The sequence below is a fragment of the Macaca nemestrina genome, chromosome 8 (genome assembly GCF_043159975.1).
Source record: "Macaca nemestrina isolate mMacNem1 chromosome 8, mMacNem.hap1, whole genome shotgun sequence".
Classification (NCBI taxonomy): Eukaryota; Metazoa; Chordata; class Mammalia; order Primates; family Cercopithecidae; genus Macaca; species Macaca nemestrina.
This window is the reverse complement of record NC_092132.1, coordinates 138476054-138497460: the sequence shown is the minus strand read 5'-3', so window position 1 is coordinate 138497460 and position 21407 is coordinate 138476054. Positions and strand designations below refer to the sequence as shown.

General features: G+C 36.6%; 1 protein-coding gene across 17 annotated transcripts in view; it reads right to left on the bottom strand.

The window, feature by feature from the left end:
- LOC105463752 (macrophage scavenger receptor 1) overlaps positions 1-21407 on the bottom strand; it is a 764939-nt gene that overhangs the window by 113122 nt on the left and 630410 nt on the right. For 16 of the 17 annotated variants that reach the window (XR_011607204.1, XR_011607203.1, XR_011607205.1 and 13 more), the window contains 3 exons: positions 18267-18347; positions 12586-12666; positions 5622-5675 (listed from right to left, as the gene is read on the bottom strand). Coding sequence is in view for 13 of the 17 variants with exons in the window: in XM_071068600.1 (XP_070924701.1) it covers positions 5622-5675; positions 12586-12666; positions 18267-18347 (216 nt within the window). In the remaining 4 variants the exon portion in view is untranslated. Of the gene's footprint in view, positions 1-1085; positions 3110-5621; positions 5676-12585; positions 12667-18266; positions 18348-21407 lie in introns of those variants that run through there. The other variant, XM_071068608.1, reaches the window with a different exon arrangement.

Sequence of the window (21407 nt, the reverse complement as noted above, 5' to 3'; positions counted from 1 at the left end):
AAACCACATACTGGTAATTGAGATACTTAGGACAGAGCCTCACACAAGTGTTGTGTTTTATGGTAGGAATCATTTTGCTTGACTAAAACATCACTCTTCCAAGTTAAGGTGAGAACACAGCAGACAATTCACTATGACTAGCATTAGAGCTTATTGCAGGCTTCTTTTCTCTTCATTATACATTTTTAAAGTTGATAAAATTTGTGCCATTTGTGCCAATAATTTGAACAGGGCATCCAGCATCCATTTTTTGTCTACAGAGAGAAGAGAAGCCTTTCTTACCTAATTTGAAAAGTTTGGGAAAAATTTTCACACTGAAAAATCTGTATTTAGTCTAGGATATCAGATGACTTTTTAACTGAATCCTTGGAATGGTCTCCCAGCATCTCTGGGACTGAGGCCATCCTGTGCCTGATGTGGACCAAGGCCTGCTGAAGAAACCTGCTCATACTCTACCTGACTTCCAGTGCAGAATGGGACAGGAGGTCTCATCAAATTAAACCAAGGAAAAAGAGATACAACTTATCTCTAGATGTTTGTGTAAACTGGCTATTCAATGTTGCTAGCCTGCTAATATTTGGGAGTATCTGAACAAGCGGCTAATTCTTCTCTCCCTTTTACTTCTGGAGATTTTAATGTCATGTAGGCATGAAACCAGAGTACCATTGACAGCTCTAACTTGTTTCAACCTTTCTCGGAATTTTCTCACCAGCAGTGTCTTGGGCCCATGCTTTGTCCTTCAGAGCCTGGACTCTTGTTTTATTAGCCTGACATTTTGTTCTGACCTCTGGTGACAGCTTCTGGCCTCTGGCGTGTACCCTGTTTAGTCGCTTATTTATAACTAATGTTCTTCTGCTCGACTCAGACAAACTCATTGATTTGCGATCTGGTCACACTTGCGTTGCTCTGTCTAATATAAAATCTTCTCTTTTTCTCTAGCATCTCTCTTTTTGCCATGACATTTATTCAGCTTCTTGCATTTTCATTTTGCTTTCTCTCCTACTCTGATTACAAATTAAAAATGTCTGCATTATACCAGCGAGGAAAAGCTATTCCAGTTCAGAGAGATCACTGCGAAGCATACCTTACATCTTTAAAGCACTTTATGATTTCATAGAGCATCTTCACACACACAGTATCTTACTTGATCCTCACAACAACCCTGTGAGGTAGGTGTTAACATGTTCATTACACAAATGTGGAAATCAAAATGCTGAGATACCCATAGGCATACTATCTAGAGTTCTACTAGAATCTGAATTGTATGAATCTTGGGTCTTAAAGGAAAGAAGAGTTGTGAAAATGTGGTCTGTTGATCACTAGAGAGAAACCAAAAATATAACATGGAATCCCATAAGAGCTTTTTACAACAAAAGAATATTGGTATTCTTTTTCATGATCAAAATGTTTTTGTTTGAAATGACCAGGTAATATAAGTTTTATTTTTGGTTTAAATGGGTTGGATAAATCGCCCAAGTTCGACTTCACTTCAAAACTTTTATATATATAAAATATACATATATATAAAATATACATATATATGTATATATACACATACACACACTGTAATTTGGAAAATAGGAAGATGAGAAGGTAAACTCAGAATCAATTTTTTTTTTTTTTTTTGAGACGGAGTCTTGCTCTGTCGCCCAGGCTGGAGTGCAGTGGCCGGATCTCAGCTCACTGCAAGCTTCGCCTCCCGGGTTCACGCCATTCTCCTGCCTCAGCCTCCCCAGTAGCTGGGACTACAGGCGCCCGCCACCGCGCCCGGCTAATTTTTTGTATTTTTCAGTAGAGACGGGGTTTCGCCGTGTTAGCCAGGATGGTCTCCATCTCCTGACCTCGTGATCCGCCCATCTCGGCCTCCCAAAGTGCTGGGATTACAGGCTTGAGCCACCACGCCTGGCCCAGAATCAATTTTTAAAAAAATATTCTAAGGAATTAAAAACTCTTTATCTCCTCTGCATACCTATCCATCCCTATTCTTCCCCCAGTATAGCTTACATGTATTGTAATTGCTTGTTCATTTGTCTACATCTCTCAGGGACAATTAGCTCTGTAAAACCAGAGACAGCATCTCCCTTATTAGGTTATGTCCAGCTCATGGAGGTACACAATGGACATGTGAATTAATGAATTAATGAGTGAATGAATGGATTTTCTTCTGACATCCCTATCTCTGGTTGAGAATAATGTTTGAATAGAAAGAACTTGCATATTATCAGTACCTGTGACAGTTCTCCTAGAACCCAATAAATTAAATTGGGTTCTAGACTCTAGGTGAATGGGTGTAGTCCAGACTGTGAAACAGAGCGAGACTCTGTCTCTTAAAAAAAGAAAAAGGAAAAAAAAAAAAAAAAAAAAGCCCTTGACTCACAGGCTTTACTTGGATCAAAAATGCGTTGGAAAAAGACCAGCATTCATTTAAGATTGAGCTGAGTCCGCAGTAAAAATCAAATGAAAAACCAATGGATTTTTCCTATCATTGTATGAGTTTTAGATAGGATACTTAAAATTCACATCCTAGTTGTAGTCTCATTGCACATGAGCAAAGAATGATGAGAAATACTACCAAACCACATATTGGTAATTGAGATATTTAGGACAGAGCCTCACATAAGTGTTACATGATATGGTAGGAATCATTTTGCTTGACTGAAACATCACTCTTCCACGTTAGGGTGAGAACACAGCAGTTCTCCTAGAACTCAATAAACTAAATTGGGTTCAAGACTCAAGGTGAACGGGTGACAGAGAACTGAGGACTGGTTAGAGCAGCCCTCCAGTCCATGCATTAGAGGTGTCTAGGTTGGGAGTGATAGGGGAGAGGAGTGATGGTGGCATAACTGGAGTAAGTAGAGGTATGAGCGTGGGAGCAGAGACCCAAACAGCACCAGGGAGCAGGAGAGGAGGCCACGTGGAAGTCAGGTACAACACAGGAACCAAGGTCATTTGGAGGAGTCACAAAAGGATCTTGGAAGTCAGTTGTGCAGATGACTTGTCCAGAGGCGAAGGGCCTTTTAATGAGATGGTAGCAGAGGATGTCCCGCCCAACCCACCTGATCTTAAAAGGGCCCCGCCCTCATGTGATCAGTGAGTTGTACTGGTCCTGACACATGTATGAAAGAGGAAATTAATTAGTATTTTTAATCATATTTAAAGAAAGCCTGAAAAAATTTTAAAAATGCATATTAAAAAACTCAATATATATTTTCACCTACCAGAAGTAACTAAAGATGTGGGGAATCAGGCACTTTCATACAGAATAAGTTGGTACAAGCTTTTAGCAGCCATTTACAAGAATTCATCAAATGGTAAAATGAATATAACCTTTGAACCATTGATTCTACTTCTAGTAAATTCCCTATTAAAAAGCATTCCCACAAGATTATATGTTGGAGTGTTGAATATAGCATTGCTTATTAAAGTCTGACCAAAGCAAACAAAAATCATTTAGTGTTCAGGACGAGAGGGGTGAATGGCTATATTATGGTAATTACGGTATAGCTGAGTAATAGAATAACGTGTAGCCATTGAGAGAAAAGAGATAGAGCCATATTTAATATAGACAGATGACTGACATATTAACATCAGCAAAAAGCAGAATATACCACATTAGATGTTTATGTGTATCATTCTTTTTTAAGCATTATGCAGTTGTTACATACTCTATATGAGGAGGGAGGACCTGGTGGAGAATTCAGAGGCTGTATACAAGCAGCACTCTTACTGCTTCCTCAAAGAAAGTATGTACATAAACTCCAAAATAGCCATTAAAATATCTGTAACTGAAAACATTTCTGAACATATCTGAAGAAAATGTTCAAAGCATTTGATAACCTTAGGTGATGGAAGACAGTGGGGTGCTATTTGCAGACTAAAAATTTAAAAATTGCTTCTTATTTGCAAAGCTTGACTAGAGTCAATGTTAAGAAGCTCAGAGAAAGCCTCAGGAAAAGGAGATAAAGAAAAACAAAAGATAAAATAAAGGCAGAGATAAAGATAAACATAAGGATAAGAAGGAGAACTTTTCAGGAGGAGCTTAGCTGAAAGTAAATGGAGTGAAAAGGAGAAAGAAAGAAGTAAGTCGAGTAAAACATATACAGCAGGTGGGCCGGGCACAGTGGCTCATGCCTGTAATCCCAGCACTGTGGGAGGCCGAGGTGGGCAGATCACAAGGTCAGGAGATTGAGACTAGCCTGGCCAACATGGTGAAACTCTGTCTCTACTAAACAACAAAAATTAGCTGGGCCTGGTGGTGTGCACCTATAGTCCCAGCTACTCAGGGGGCTGAGGCAGGAGAAGAATCATTTGAACCCAGGAGGTGGAGGTTGCAGTGAGCCAAGATGGTGTCACTGCACTCCAGCCTGGTGACAGAGTGAGACTCCATCTCAAAACAAACAAACAAACAAACAAAAAACACCAAACGAAAAAAGTATACAGCAGGCAAAAGTGACCACTTTAAAGAACAAATGGATACAATGGAGAAAAGACAGACTAATGTTTCTTTGTTTTAATATAATAATAACAATAATACTCATTAAGTAACACTAAAGTACTCAGAAAAAACACAATACTCTGTTGTACTTTGAAAGCATCATGATTACACTAATGACTATTCTAATGGCTGGTATTCACCACCACACCCTACTTTGTCTAAATATGGCATACCTACACAGTACTAGGTTAAAATAATTAGGTTTTGTAAGACAGAGAGATTGGTACTGTATATTTCTAGATAATGATTACGACTAAAACCTGCTAGATTTTGGTACATAAAAGGATTTGCCATTATCTGTCTAAAACAGACCCCTGATGATTAACTATGATCACCCTGTTTGTATCAGCTATCCCATGGACACATAGACACACACCCATCACAGGTAGTTCCTACTGGGAATACATAACAGGGAGTTTTTTGATTCTGAGAAGTTAAGTGGGTGTTCCACATTCCTCTTCATAATCCTTTCATCATATCAGTATACATTGAGCCTAGACACAACAATTGACTTACAGCATGGCAAATAGAAGACATCTCATCTAATACTCAGTTTTTAAGGTCCAATTAGCAGATTGTTTATATTGTAACATGAGGTCAGCATTAGATTGACAAATATTCTTGTGAAATCTATTCTGTTGCAGGTTTAAAGGTTTAGAACATGGAATACCACATTTCAAGTTTTTAGTAAAAGAAACAAAACAAAAAGCCCCAGCCATCAGAGTGTTAAATTTTCAGGGTTCTTAAACTGTTCAAATTCTTATATTTAAGGGTTCATTTAGTAAGGAAGGAGGTTGTAATTGTTTCTACTCATAAGCTTGATTTTCCCTCAGTGGATAGAAATTGACTTGAAAATTGAACAATTTTCTATGTGGAATATTTAGAAAATAGTGTTCATCAGAAAAACAAAAGACAAACGGATGAGATTGAAAGAGTTGTATAATAGAATGTATTTGTTTTACCCCAATTAGCATGCTTATTTGTAGAAAATTATGTTTGGCTTCCATACAGTCTCTCTGGATCTGTGCTGAGTTCCCAACATTTGCCTCAAACCCAGATCTCTAGTATCATAGACTTACTTATTACAAGAATTCACACAGAAAACAAAATACTATATACTTACTTAGTGTGTTTCCACTCCCCTTTTCCCCTTTCTGGCCTTTTGGTCCAGAATTTCCTTGAGAAAAGAAAAAAAAAATATTTGTTTTTAATCAGGGCAATTCACAATGTTTGCTTTAACTGCAGACAGATCATCACAAGCTAATTAAAACATAAATTTATAAGAACTGACAGATATTGAAATGTATAATAGCATTGACATTAATAATAATAATAGTTATTACTTAGGAAGCTCCATTCTGAACCCAGTATTGTGATATTTCAAATTTTTACAAGGCCCTAAATGCCCCATTTTCGTAAATCAAGCAAATCTGAAGAATAAGGAGCTTGTTTTGTACTTATTCATCGTCCTTTTCTCCTCTTCCTTTGACTGGTCTTACTCACACCCCCAGGAAGTCCAGTGCCTTCCATCAGCTCCCACATCCCATTCTTCTATTCACATTACAATTTATGGTTTTCATTTCTTTAGAGTGTACCATCCCCCAAAACTGGGCTGCCAAGGAATTTCTGGGAGTGTTGAGATTCTTAGTCATGGAGAAGGTGGGAAGATCCTTGGAGCATTCTCATCTCTAGGATGATCACCTTTAGTTTGGAGAAATCTCATCCATTTATACAGGGGTGTGGTACAAATATTTTATACGAGGGTCAGGGCTTCAAATGGATGCGGAAACATTGCTAGATCTTGGTCTTTGCCAAGGGGTTGCTACTTCACCCACTGTTGATTTTTAAAGGGGTCTGCAGATCTTTCTTTAGTATCAAAAAGATATTTCATCTCATAAGTTTGGTGCTGTTCCTGCTTAGTGATTTTTCTTCCAACAGCCATCAGATACAATCAGATCTTGTTAATTATTGTCTTGACACAAATGTAGAACTGATCCGAGTGCTCTCTGTCTCTAAGTCAAAATCTTTGTTAATGTTTTTGATTCCCTCCAGCAAAATTGAGAACCTTCAACCTTTTCATCCTAGAGCTCAGGGGATGTAGTTTAACAATCATAGACTTCGAAAGAATAATAGTAATAATTTAGAAACCCTTGTGTTGAGTTATTTTGCTCTGCCACTTACTGGGTATGTGACTTGGGACAAGTCTTTAAATCTTTCTGAGCTAAAGTTTATTCTTCTAGGAAATAAAAAAATAATGCTTTCCATTGTAGAGTTGCCTGTTCATTACGCACTTCGCCCATAAAAGATACACATAAAAGATCTAGTTCTTCTTATTTCTATTCTTCACCTCCTAAAGCTTAGCTGGAATCTTCTCTCTGTGATTTTATTCTCAGGGAATGAGAGAAAACCTTTTTCATCTCAGTTCATTTTTTATGGTACAATTATATATAATTTTAGTGTTTATATGTATTTTTGATTTCTCTAGTTTACATTATCTTCATCTGTGCTTTATTTTGAACACGTGTCATTATGTATTTCTTAGAGAAGATTTTTGGATCCTAATTTACCAACTTAAAAAAATACATATATATAATATAATGTATATAATTAGTAGCATGAGACTTGAGGCACTTAAAGAGTAAAAATTATTCCCAATTGAAACTGTATTTTGAAGATTTAATGAAATGCCAACCATTTTATATCAGAGTCATAATACCAAATTTCTAATTCTCTAATTGCTTTGCATAATGTGATTATACTTCATATCATTACATTCATTTCTTAATTGTAACTGAGTTGTTTCAGGTACTGTTAAATTGGCAAAAATCATTGTTACCACAAAGCACCCAAAACCTTTCCTATTTTTTGAGAGCATGCTTTAATAAAATATAGTACCAAATTTTCAGATTGTCCAAGAGGAAAAAGGTCTAAGAAACTGTTAAAAACTTGGGAAGGGAGGAGTTAAAACAAAGTGTAACTGATCAGTTCTAATTCTTTTCATAAAAGAGAACATAATAAGCAAGCTTAATTTCATTATTACAACATTATCTTCACAATGAGAAAAGAGAAAGAAACTATGTATTGTTCTTAGAAGTCTTTTCACACAGCAACTTGTCTTAGATATTTCAGAACAGACATACTTAAGCCAGAGCACTGACCCACGAAAGGCCCTTGTAGCTCTCAGATTCCATGATAAATAAAAAATTACTTTCATGTTTTTATTTTGCTTTTGTTCTTACACCACTGTGACTTTTCCTCTTAAAGATGGTAAAATGAAATGCCTTATCTCCTTATAAATAAACAAATGTTTTGTATCATTTTAACATGATTCAGAGATTTGCTTACCGATGATACTTGGAAATTTTTTTTCACACTTGAAAACATAAAAAATATCCTTTCTAAAGGAGAGGAATGTATTGGCTCCTCAGAATGATACCTTTGGTAAAAAATGAATGCAAGAGCTTGGTCCAAACCTAGAGTTAACTATCTCCTGTTCTATGTATTACTCTTTTAAAAAAGGTAACTTACATTTCTAAAAGCCATTTAAAAATAAGAACCAGGTCATATGTAAGAGGATAGTCTAACTTGAAAGAATGTAAGAGGAGGTGTCTTCAATAACATCATCATGATGTCAAGCATTTTTAAGTGCCTCTTCTATGAGCCAGATACTAGGTTAGACGTTTTTGCATACATGCCTTAATTATAGTAACCAAATTTTCGCAGCTGTAGCCCGCCTCTCCACCCCCTGTGTTTTTTAAGCTATTTTGAAATGTGATCATCCTCTCTCCTAAGTCTAGTGCTTCTTCCTGGTCCCTGAATTCCTCACCTTATACCCTCTCATTAACCCTACACTATGTTTTTGCTTTGCTTTCCTCTGTCTTCAGCCACTCCTCCTCTATTTTATCTTTCCATAAGCATGTAAATGGTACTCAGATCCCTCCTACAAAGAAAAAACAATGAAACAAACAAAACTAACTAAAAGTGCATCTCTTCCTCCTCCTCTGCATAGCAAGGCAGCTCAAAAGTTGGCTGTACCCCATCTCCAACCCTTATCAACCATTCCCTCCTCCATATACCCTAATCTGGTTATCACCCCACCCCACAGAATCTGCTCTGAACAATGGCGACATCCCCGAAGCAGCAGTTGCAAAGAGCTTTTTGTAGACTTCACCTTACTTGACCACCTTTGAAACTCTGTCTTTGTCTTTTTTCATGCTCTATTCTCTGGGTTTTCTTCTTCTGTTGGGCTACTTCTCTTCCATTTGCTACTTTGTTCATCTCAGCCTGTATTTCTGGAACTACTTAAAGCTTTATGCTAAGCCTCTTCTCTTTGTACCTTCCCACTCTCTACCCATAAAATATTATTAAAATCAGGGTTCTGAAGAATATTTATATGATCATAGCTAAACTTTGTCTTTTAATCTCTGGCCTCTCTTCAAAACTTCAGACTCATGTGTTCAACCATCTGTAGATAGCTCCATGAATCACACAGAGAAAATGTTCAGTAAATGTGTTGAATTAATAAATGATATGTATGTCTAATATTTTAGATAATCCAGAAAATGACCATAACTTACCCTGAGGGAGACAATCAGGCTTTGAATGAACCTCAAGAGGCAAAATGGACAGAAGCACGTTATTTGCATGCTGAAAGTTCTACTTTGTTGAACAAGGTAGAACAGAGCCTTCTATGGATTTTGAAGATATGCAAGGTTTCACTTCAATTAAATCCTCCAAACTTTCTGAAGTAAATATGTCAGGTCTTATAAATGCACTACTCTATAGATCTGCTATGCATGGAGAAAGTATGAAGTCTTCTCTTTCTCTTCTTGTGTTTGTGTATCTTTTCAGTTGTAGACTGTCTTATTTACTTTCCATTTCCCTGTTTCTAGCACTGTATCCTTATGAGCAGTGTGTACTTAATCCATATAGAAAGAAAGAGCAAGGTGGGAAGAAAAGGAGTGTGGGAGGGAGAATAGAAGAAAATAGATGGAGGAAGTTCTTTTTGAACTTTTTGCTTCAGAATCTGATAACGTTTTTGATGTTATTCACATAGTCCAGGCTGTTAAAAAACTACAACTCAAGCAATGTGAAGTATCAAAGAGTGTTTATAACATAAATCAGTGTCTTATCTCTGAAATACATTACTTTATATATCATGGACCTGTGTTTACATATTTCATTTTTGACAATTATTGGACTTATTTCTAATTTTACCACCTTCTTCAGACTCTTATAGAGGAGAGACTGTATTGTTCCTTCTTCTAGTCTGCAGTACAACCAGAGCAGCACCCGGCACTGCTGCTCACATCTCTACCAGATTGGTGTCTTTTAATAAGAAGTGATGTCCTAAGGATATGTTTTGTCAAGGGACTTATTACCTCTGCCCTTGTTTTTCTTTGTGCTTGATTACTTTTTCTCTGCTGTTTTTTCCCACCTAAACATAATGGTTTTCAAAATATAGTCCCTGGACCAATAGCATCACCTTCACCTGGAAATTGGTGAGGATGCAAGCCCAATCCCAGACCTACCACATCAGAAACTCTGGGGTGGAGTCCTGTAAGCTGTTTTAACACATCCTCGTGGTGATTCCAATGCCTCCTATAGTTTGAGAAATACAAACCTAAAGAAATTCTAGGCCTCTTTTAGTCTGGCACTAACAAACACTACTACTTTGTATGTAACACATTTTCTTACGGTATGGAATTATTCACTCCATACTCTCTACTTCCATACAGCATTTCGTCCAACCGCACCAAGGTTGTTTACTTACCACATGGCATTATAGCTAATTGCTTATGCATTTTTTTTTTTGTCTCCAGCTCCTTAAGAACAGCAGCTGTGCTGTATTTATCTCCAGCACACAGTGACCCCTCATCAAGTTGTGTGGGCTGGGTGAATGAATGAAATAATCCTCTCCAAAGCTAAACATATGTTTACCATTTGATCCAGCAATCACACTCCTAGGTAAACTCGTGTCCACACAAAAGCCAGCACATTAATGTTTATAGCTGCTTTATGCATAATTTCTAAAACTTTTTTTTTTTTTTTTTTTTGAGTCAGGGTCTCACTCTGTCACCCAGACTGGAGTGCAGTGGCATGATCTCGGCTCACTGCAACCTCTGCCTCCTGGGTTCAACTGATCCTCACACCTCAGCCTCCTGAATAGCTAGGATTACAGGCATGTACCACCATGCCTGGCTAATTTTTGTATTTTTTGGTAGAGACAGGGTTTCACCATGTTGGCCAGGCTGGTCTCAAACTGCTGATCTCAAGCGATCTGCCCACCTCAGTAATCTGCCTGCCTTGGCCTCCAAAAGTTCTAGGATTACAGGTGTGAGCCACCATGCCCAGCCTAAAACTTCGAAGCAACCAAAATGTCCTTTAATAGATGAATGGATAAACAAATTGTGGTAAATCCATAAAATGGAATACTATTGAGTAATAAAAAGAAATGAGTGGCCGGGCTCGGTGGCTCACGCCTGTAATCCTAGCACTTTGGGAGGCCGAGGCGGGCGGATCACGAGGTCAGGAGATCGAGACCATCCTGGCTAATAGGGTGAAACCCTGTCTCTACTAAAAATACAAAAAATTAGCCGAGCGTGGTGGCGGGAGCCTGTAGTCCCAGCTACTCGGGAGGCTGAGGCAGGAGAATGGCGTGAACCCGGAAGGCGGAGCTTGCAGTGAGCCAAGATCGAACCAGTGCACTCCAGCCTGGGAGATAGAGCGAGACTCCATCTCAAAAAAAAAAAAAAAAAAAAAAAAGAAATGGGCAATCAGACCAGGAAAAGATATAGAGAAACCTTACATTCATATTGCTAAGTGAAAGAAGCCCGTCTGACAAAGCTACATACTGTATGATTCCAACTATATGACATTCTGGAAAAGGCAAAACTACGGAGTCAGTCAAAAGATGAGTGGCTGCCAAGAGATTGTGGCGGGGAGGAATAGAGTTGGTGGAGCACAGGGGACCTTCCAGGCAGCAAAACTCTTCTAATACTGTAATGATGGATACATGACATTATACCTCTGCTGAAACACATTAAATGTATAACACAAAGAGTGGCCACTAATGTACATTATAGATTTTGGTTAATACTGATACATCAATGTTGGTTTATTAATGGTGACATATGTACCACACTAATGCAAGATGTTCATAGTAGAGGAAACCGTGTGTGCATGGGTGGTTTATGGGAACTCGCTATGCTTTCTGTGCAGTTTTTCTATAAATGTAAAACTGTTCTAAAAATAAAATGTATTTTTAAAATATCTCAATGATAGGGACCCTATTCCTTTTATTTCTTTTTCTTATTTTTTAGAGACAGGGCCTCACTGTGTGGCTCAGGCTTGTCTCAAACTCCTGAGCTAAGCAATCCTCCCACCTCAGCGTCTCAAATAGCTGGGACTACAGGTGCTCACCTCTGCCCTTGGTCCAACTCTATTCTCTTGATGATTATTCACTTTGAAATTAGGAGACAGTAAGCCTAGCTCTTTCTAAAATTGCTGTTCAAAGTTTGCAATTCAAGCTTAGGCTATTGGCAGAGCTGATGGAAATAATATCATCATGCGTGTACATTTCAAAATGCTGAACAACCCTGATGATTAAGCACTAGTAGATAATAGCAGACAATTTATTTTGCAGAGGATAGGATTTCAGACTTCTCTGTATTTTGCTAAGTGTAACTTCACAAGGTCTGGCTGGTTGTGGTTAAATGGGTGTTTATACTTTGCTTCTTTTTTTTTTCTTTGCCAGTCTTTCAACTATCTTTGTTCAAAGATGGATATCATTGTTCGTGATGATTTATTATTGTGAAAAGTTTATAAATCCTGTGTGTTTTTTAAAATGATTTTCCTTTGAGATATAGAAACTTTCCTCAGGTGAACAGAAGTCAGTTTCAAAAAGGTGATTTCAGAAATCATTTTTAGACCACAAAATGTGAATACTAGTATTGACACAATGACCACTTTTTATCATCCAAGAATTAAAAAAAATATATACTACATATATAACATTATGTATATATATAAATTATTTGGTGTTTCTTCTACATATTCTATAAAGAAAATACACATTATCATAATACCTGGCCTTCCAGCATATCCTGGGAGTCCTCGACTTCCAGGAAAGCCAATTGCTCCCCGATCACCTTTAAGACCTGGAGGACCTACATTATTAATGAAGAAAAAAAGGAGGTAATAATTCATTTTCATACAGACTTGAGAGTATAATGAAAACATCTAGTTTTATAAGTGAATATGAAATTAGAGAATCTCCAAATGAAGGAATAGTATCTTTCCTAAAATGTATTGTTTGACATTGAAAGATAATACAAGCCATAAATATAAACCTTAGTACATTCAGCACATTGTAGCTATTCAAAAAATAACATATTGTTAGTAGAAATAAAAGCACATTAGAAAAAATAGATCTTAGAGTTTTAACCAGAAGACTTATGTAGTCAACCAGTAATCATCAAATGGCAGGATTTTGCTGTAGCTGAAATGACAACTTTAAAATGTATAAGCTGAAAATTGAATTCTTAAGATTCGCCTTAGAAAAAATACAACTCAAGCAATGTAAAGTATCAATGAGTGTTTATAAAATAAATTGGTGTCTTGGCTCTGAAATATATTACTTTATCTATCATGGACCTCTTCTTACATATTTCATTGTCATCCCAGTGTAAATAAACATAAACACACACACACACACACACACACACGATACACAGATTTACTTACAAGTATGTACTATATACTGAAACAAATCTAGGGTTTTATATGCTTAAATTAAAACTGAAAATGGCTATTTTTTAACCCAATATTACTATGGTGATCATAACAACTGCATACAAAAGAAAATGTTATATTCCTATGAAATAAAATATTTTATCCTAGAGTTCAGTGGTTCTTGATAAACTATTGTGATAGTTTCGGCATCTTATGTTGTGTCATTATCAATTCACAGAGATCTCATTCACCCAGTTTCACTTGATCCCTTGGGGAGGCACATTGTAAGAAACTGATTACACATCTTTTCCCAATATCAGCATTTTGGAATATTACTTTTAGTTCATAAGTTCCAGAAGACAGGGCTTATATATATGAAATATATTTTAAAAACCTTTTCTTGAGGTTTATTAATAGAGACACCTAAAACTGGGCTAACTTCCCTCTAAGAAGCTCTCAGTTTAAAAAGTATATTACTCTTAATAGTAAGAAATATTAATTAATCCAGTATAAAACTTTGACTCCAACAGAAATTAAGCAAACTTCCAAAGCAATAAAGTGATAAACTATGTTTAGAATGATTCCTCCCAAAGCAATAAAGTGATAAACTATGTATAGAAATATTAGTAAAGTCAGGACATTTCAACTCAATTTAATTACGAAGTAGTATATATTGGCTGGATTTCATAGTATACAGCCTAACAAAGACCTAACATCTGTTCTCAGTACACGCTGATTAATATTTATACCTTCCTTCACTATGTAAGCAAGGTAGTGAGACTTCTGTACTTGTGGTTACTGAGACTTGTCATTCAAATTTACAAATAGAAACACTGACAGTAAATTCTGCCAATTTAAACAATCTGAAAACATTCCCCTACTCTTTTTAGAGTGCCAGTCACAAGTAACCTCCACTTTTACTATTTCCTCCATTAATTCAAGAAATATATGTTGTATCAGTCTCAGTACATTCCTGGAGTTAAAAATAACCTTATCCAAACAGATCTTCCAGAGTGGAGAAACAATGAGAGACAGATAGTGAGAAAGGTAGCAAAGAAAGACGGTAATTTGGGGGTTATAATTTTAGAAAAACTGGGTAATGGAATAGAGAATGCCATGGTGCCTGCTTTAGACAGGAGCATCAGAGAAGCCCCTCCAATGCTGACTTCTCAAGTGCCTTACAGTGATGCTCAGAACACAGCTGTTCAACTACAAATCAAGGTTGTTCAACTACAAATCAAGTACATTTTCAATGGGTGAGCAAATAAATCTGTAAATGAAGCATATCAGATACTTTCATAGAAATCAGGCAGTCATAGAGTTCTGTTCTGGGAGATGGTTAATCAGACTCTATATGGCCTATGGAGTTATGTGACTTGTTTGCTTAATGATGTTTGAAAATGTTGTCCCCAAAATATAAGCACCGCTGTTGAGCTTTACTGCATACGATCAGATTCCCTGAGGCTGTCAGGAGGCAATTAACTAATTTTCTACAATAATCTGTGACAATGGGAAAGGGTCTAGCACCTAATTCTAACTCATGGAGAATGTAAGTACAATTACACGGAATCTCAGCCATGGGATGTTCCAAGAGACATTAGACATCATCCAATCAGAATCCATCATTTTACAGACAGTTCCGTAAGATCCCAGTGATCAAATCACTTACATAAAGCTGGTCTGATAATTATTCACACATCCTAGGTGTCCTGCTCTGTTCTGGCTCCTTTCTGCAATGTAGCAGACTGGCTAAGGGCATGGACTCTGCACTCATGCCCATTGGGGTTCAAATACCATCTTTGCCACTTACTAGTTGCTGACTGACCTCGAGCAAGTCATTTAACCTCCCTGTGCATTGCACCTGTAAAATGGGTGTATTATTTGTCTCCGCATCATCAGGCTGATGTGATAATTAAAAGAGCTCATACCTGTAAACCACTTAGAAAAGTGCCTGGCATGTCATGAATACTTTGTAAATGTTAGCTTTTCTTGTTCTCCTCTCCCTCCTCCTCATCCTCATTATTTTCACCAGCCTGTTGTAAAGGCTTCTAAATTTAGTTTTATTTAACGATATGTACACAGTTAGCAGTGACACTGTTGTAAAGGCTTCTAAATTTAGTTTTATTTAACGATATGTACACAGTTAGCAGTGACACTGTTTGATTCATTGGCACCATTTGTTACCTCCAGAAGAAACCCACTTTCAACACTCAGGCGTAGAGCGACAGCCTGGAACCAGGCAACGTTCCTTACTCAGGTGTATATGTAGGAATCCTGTCCTTGTTGAAGCCTGAGGGAGAGGCCTTCTTGGGCCACAGCCTATGGGAAGGGGTGGGCCAGGGTAAAGATATCTGTGGATATAAACATTAATAAAATATGGTTCCTCTCTTCCAATATCCATGGTTAAGATGAGCTTTATATTCTCTTCTGGAGGCACGATTCCTATGGTAGAAAATTCAGACTATGTAAGGAAAGTAAATAGTATTGGTTGATGATGAAAAGTTTGCAGCCAGAGGAGCCTTCAGTTCTCTCCCAGGGCATCTCACGTAGGTAGCCCCTTCCATGCCTACAGGTCAAACTACCTTGTTATTGATCACATGGACATAAACAGCTCCTGAGATGGCCCACCCAGAGATTCCTTTAGAAAAGAAAGTTGTTTCTCCTTCAAAACACTGTTGTCATGGGAAAACAACTCTAAAATGAGCCCCTTAAAAGGAATGCACGTGAGATCAAAAATCCTTGATCATGACATTTGCCTCACTTATATTATTACTTATCGTCCTGGAAGCTCTGTGGATTCAGAGATTCTGTATCTGTTTACACATACTCTACAGGGTATTGTAGAAAACCAGGCCTGCAGAAAGTGGTCAGCATATATTTTTTGAGTGAAAAGTGATAGGGCGTTCTCCCTAACATGCTTTCAGGGAAATAGTCCTCTAAAATACATTTGTTCTTATTTGGGGAATAAAGCATATGTAAACATAATATCCACCGCAGTATATCAGTCACAATTCTACGACATTTAATGTATTAGTTATTTGAGGCTACTAGGACAGCCATTTAGGTTTTGCAGATATTTGCATCATGATTGTGAGTCTTAGATGAGTTTGATTTGGTCAAGCTGAGTTTAGTAGGCTCAAATGGATGTACAGATGGGGACGTGATAAGCCTGTTCAATTTAGAAAGTAGAATTACTATGGTTGTCCATCATATACTCTTTGCTTCCTGATTTCAGTATCAAATATGAGGCAGTTAGACAATCTGGTGGAGAAATGAACAGAATGTAGCAAGTAATCAGGGAATAATTCATTAGGAAAGATGCCTGATATTTTGAATACTTTTCTTGCAGTGCACCAAACTAAATGGTAACCTGATACCCTAAAAGAGTCATTTGATTACCCCAGGAACTCGACCTGTCTTTTATGAGGAACTGGGTAATGCCTATTTGTGTAAATGAGCAGTACCAAAAGCAACAAATTATGATGTCACTTTTTACCCTGTAAATTTAAACCATGACAAATTGTAAATTTACAATTAAAAAAAACAAAATCAAAGACACAAGTTGAAATTTACAAATTCTTCTATTTCATATATTCATAGTTCAGAAACAGCTGCAGAAGATTTTCCCAAGATGAAGCATTGTATGGCAAGCTGTAGCCCAGACTGAACTTTTATGGTTGAGTTATAGAGCTCTGACAATTGCAGTTTGTATGGAGGAGCTAACAGACCCTTGACAACAGTAGTCTGGCAGCAGATTTAATACTGATTGTTTCCCCTGCTTATGACATTAATGCAACATTGTTAGTATCTGCTTAGCATTAGTCAAGTAGAAACGCTTTCCTGAATAAAAGTTCTTTCCTGGCAAGGCATTCAAAAGCACACCAATGCCAATACCATCTGACCTGGCATATTATATATATGGGGAGGATTGCTATTTTATATACATAATATAAAACACATGTACCTGGATGTATCATCTGTCTTTCCATATAATATGCCACATACACAACACACACTATATATGTACATACGTAAACATATATCTGCTTAGGTAGGTATCAAGTTCATGCTTTTCATTGTCAAAAATTATTTTTCTGATGTGACCAGGGCTAGTCAATACATTGATCAGAAAGAAGAACCTTTTATATAATCAAAAGACAGAAAAATAAGATGAAGTACGTGGTATTTAGACATTTTTTGGTAACACAAACCATTCTAGTTATAATTAGACCTTACAATATACTTCCTATCATCAAACAGCATGCAGGATATTTGATTTCTAGCCAAGGCTAACATAACAATCATGTTATTATCTTTTTTATTTTTTCAAGCAAAGAAAGTTCATGTTCTCTCTTCTGTGTTTTCTATTGTCTTTTTCCAAAATATTTCTTTCAATATTATAACTTAGAGGAAAACAATTTGAAACAGTTTTGCTCTTAGTAAAGCACAGAGAATGACTGTCAGCAAAGGTAAATGTCATCCATATTTTAGCCAATATTTACATTCAGATTTCATTAGTTTAAACAGATATATTCCAAATACTACATAAGAAATACAGTCCAATTTGCTTGTGATTCATAACTCACTACTAGTATGAGTTTTTATGTCTTAAAAATGAGATAGCTTGCAAATGTGAAGATGATATATTCAATGCAAAGATAATTTTTGTACTCCCCTTCACATATGATCTAAGGTTGGGTCTGCTTTATACTGTTTGCTGTCTATTATATACATGTCACTCTCGAGACTTATGAACAATTCCATTTGGTTACTCTGGTTAAAGCATTTATTTTCTTCAAAAATCATGAGTAATGCTTATCATTCAATATATGATATGATTAGGCTACTACAACAGTTACTACCCCCCACCAACATTCTCTCTGTCTCTCTCTCTCACACACACACACACACACACACACACACACACACACACACCCTCTGCAGGATATAAATAAAATAGTGATCCTCCCCTACACATGTACCTGGATGTATATCATCTATCTTCACAGTATACAATTAGCTATAATTGCCATACCTACTGGACCTGGAAATCCTCGTGGACCACTTTCTCCAGTTGGACCTTGATCTCCTTTTTCACCTGGAGGTCCAGGAGGACCTTTAAAAAAATGACAGTTATTGATCACTGTTATAAAGCATAGGAAAAATAGGTTAGTCGTCTGTCAATATACTTATATAAGGAAATCCAAGGTCTTTTATTTGTTGTGCAATAATACAGAAAATGTATAAGACCAAACTTCATGAACGGAGGAGTATTCTGCTATTCAGTAATATAATGCCTTATGCTAATAAGGATGACATTGCCTCAAAACAAACAACCTAACAATATATTAAATGTGAGTGTGCCTCACGCTTTTCTATGTTCTGAGAACCTGGGGGCAGAGAAAAGACAGCAGGCTGTCACAAAGTCGCATTAGCGTTATACACTTCCTAGGCAGTTAAACTTTGAGTTAGATATAATATGCAGTTAACTACTATATGGAAAATCTGTAAGTAAGAACTTAAAAGACATTTCTGATACCCTCAAGGGAAAGGAAAATTCACACACAGGAGACAACCAGAAGCACTTTGTTGGAACTGACCATAAACTCAGATATTTGTCAGTGAGCTGGAGATCGGCGTGCATGGTGATGGTTGAAGTCTTCATTGAGAAAGTAGGATAATGAGGGGTACTTTCAAGAATGAAGAGAAGGGGAAGGAAGATAATTCTTAGGGAGTAGGAAAGGTATGAAGAAAGGCAGGAAGACTAAAATGAGTAGAGGAATTCTTTTTTCAAGTAAAATCCTAACTCAAACTCCTAGATTGGTATAGATGCTATAAACAATATGGAGACACTGCTAGGAAAACTTCGCTCTCATCATTTTTGTCAGATGGCTCTCCTGAGAGCTGTGATTAAACAACACCAATTTAGTCATTTGTATTTTCTGTGTCCAGCAAAATAGATACCTGGTCATCACGTCTTTAAAATGATTTTACCTAGCTTGTCTTTAGAACTCAGAGGTAATCCTACCTACATACCATGTTCCATATGGAGTACAGAGGACAAATATTCTCTTCTTTATTTAAAGAAGAACACTTAGTTTCTTTTTCAACACCAAAAGAAAGAAACAGAAACATTATTCCACAGATTCACCACAGAATAGGGAAATAGTGATATTTTAAAGGAAACATTTTCATTTGTTACTGTCTGGTCACATACATGGTCCAAGGAAAACATACAATTGTATACAGCATCCCTGGTTAGAATTCACTTGTTTACAAATTTTAATCAGCTGGGAGGTATAATACCTGAAGAAAACTAAGAGGGGGCCACATAAATAAATAAAGATTATCTCATGAATAAGTATATTTTGTCCATTTTTTTGTTGCTTATTTTGACATCATTGACTCTACTTCTGTCTATTCCTCTGGTATGTCCCATTTTCAAGGTACAATTTGGGTTTTAGAGGCTCAAGACATCATTACTCTTCTCAATAGAATGCCCCTTTCTCTTCATATGCAGCATTGGACACACATTTAATTGTATTTTTATAATAAAAGCAACTCTACTTATAGGAAATATAAAAGCCTAGAAAAGCCATGAGGAAAAATATAATTCGTAGTTGTATTATTTTAACTAAAGATCTTTAACACTTCTTTCCTAAGTGTGTATGTGTATTTTTCTCCACATAATCGTCATGCAAACAACATATTACCGGGCTTTTAGAAATTAACCAGGGTATTATAATCTAAGGTATAGCTTCATTGTTGTGAGACATATATTTAGTGCTGCACAAGAAATGCCAGGTTTCTATATCTAAGGGAATTTGTATGTGCTCCCTATCCTCTGCAGAAGAATGTAGTACTTCCCAAGAAAAGGGGTTTAACCTGCATAACCATGAACACAGCTGTATCCATTCATCACTACATAGTGATGAATCAGAGGGGAGGGGGGCAAGCAGGACAGACATTCAATTTGCAACCTGAATTTTGTTGAACTAAGTGAAGGGAAGCACAGTGATAGTATTCAACGATGGTGTTTGGAAAAAAGTGCACAAGCAAAGATTTCAGTTTAGTAACTAAGGATCCAAAGCAAGACTCAGACATTCCAGGAAAAACTAGAACATGAAACAAAAAGAAACAACGGACACAGAGAATAGATCTAGCCTCTCAGCCTCTGAGATGGACTTCTCACCATTTCTTTGGTAGGTAAGAGATAGAAGGAACTCTCGTAATTACTAATTATCCTTTCAATTATGCTACATGTAATTATGAGAACTGCATACAGCTTTAATTTTGGAGTATTAGTTCAATCACAGCAAATACATCTGTTATTTTACAAAATTTGGAGTTAAAGATCCCTCTCTGTAATTTTATATAAAAATACTGATACCCAGTATTCGAATTCTAGAATAAGAAAAACAGGTAAAGCTTTTTGTTAGAGTTCTAACTAGGCGTGTTGAATGTACATTTTTATTGTTATTCTATTCTTCACGTAACATTAATCTTACTTATTATGTTTCATTTTTGTACATTGTTATAGCTCTTTTACTGTTTCTAACAAAATGTTGGAAGGATCTCAATAAATGTTTTAGGTGTCTTTTAGATACATTGGGGGAATAAAATAACAAATTATATACCACTTTACTCTTAGTTTCTGATGCAGAACTTTTCAGAACAATATCCACTACCTTGCCACCTTCCAAAACTAACCTCCTCTCCATTCCCATTGTAGCTCACGTCTTCACCGTCACATGGCTGGACTATTGCTAGAGCTTTTTTATCTGGTCTGAATGCGTTTTGTCTATTTCATCTCTATTTCCCTCAGTGTTGGCTTTCTTCTTCTTTTTGATAAGAATCTGTTTTGCAATGTCTCCATCAAATTAAGGAAATGCAGTAATCTATTCTGCCATATTATGGAAAAAAGAATAAAGACTCAGAGTCTCTTGTAGTCACCTTCTTTGTTCGTAGTTTCCATTCAATCTTTTCAAAATTTTGTTCCATATCGACATAATAACTGCCTCGTGGTATCAATAAATGGACAAAATGCTACCTGTCAGCTCCCTTGCTGATATATGTCAAAAAAAACTGGGTTAATATTGGCCAAAATATATGATTTACTCTAGTTCAATAAGCCACAGAATTTACATTATTTTTCATCTTTAATATTTTCAATTAT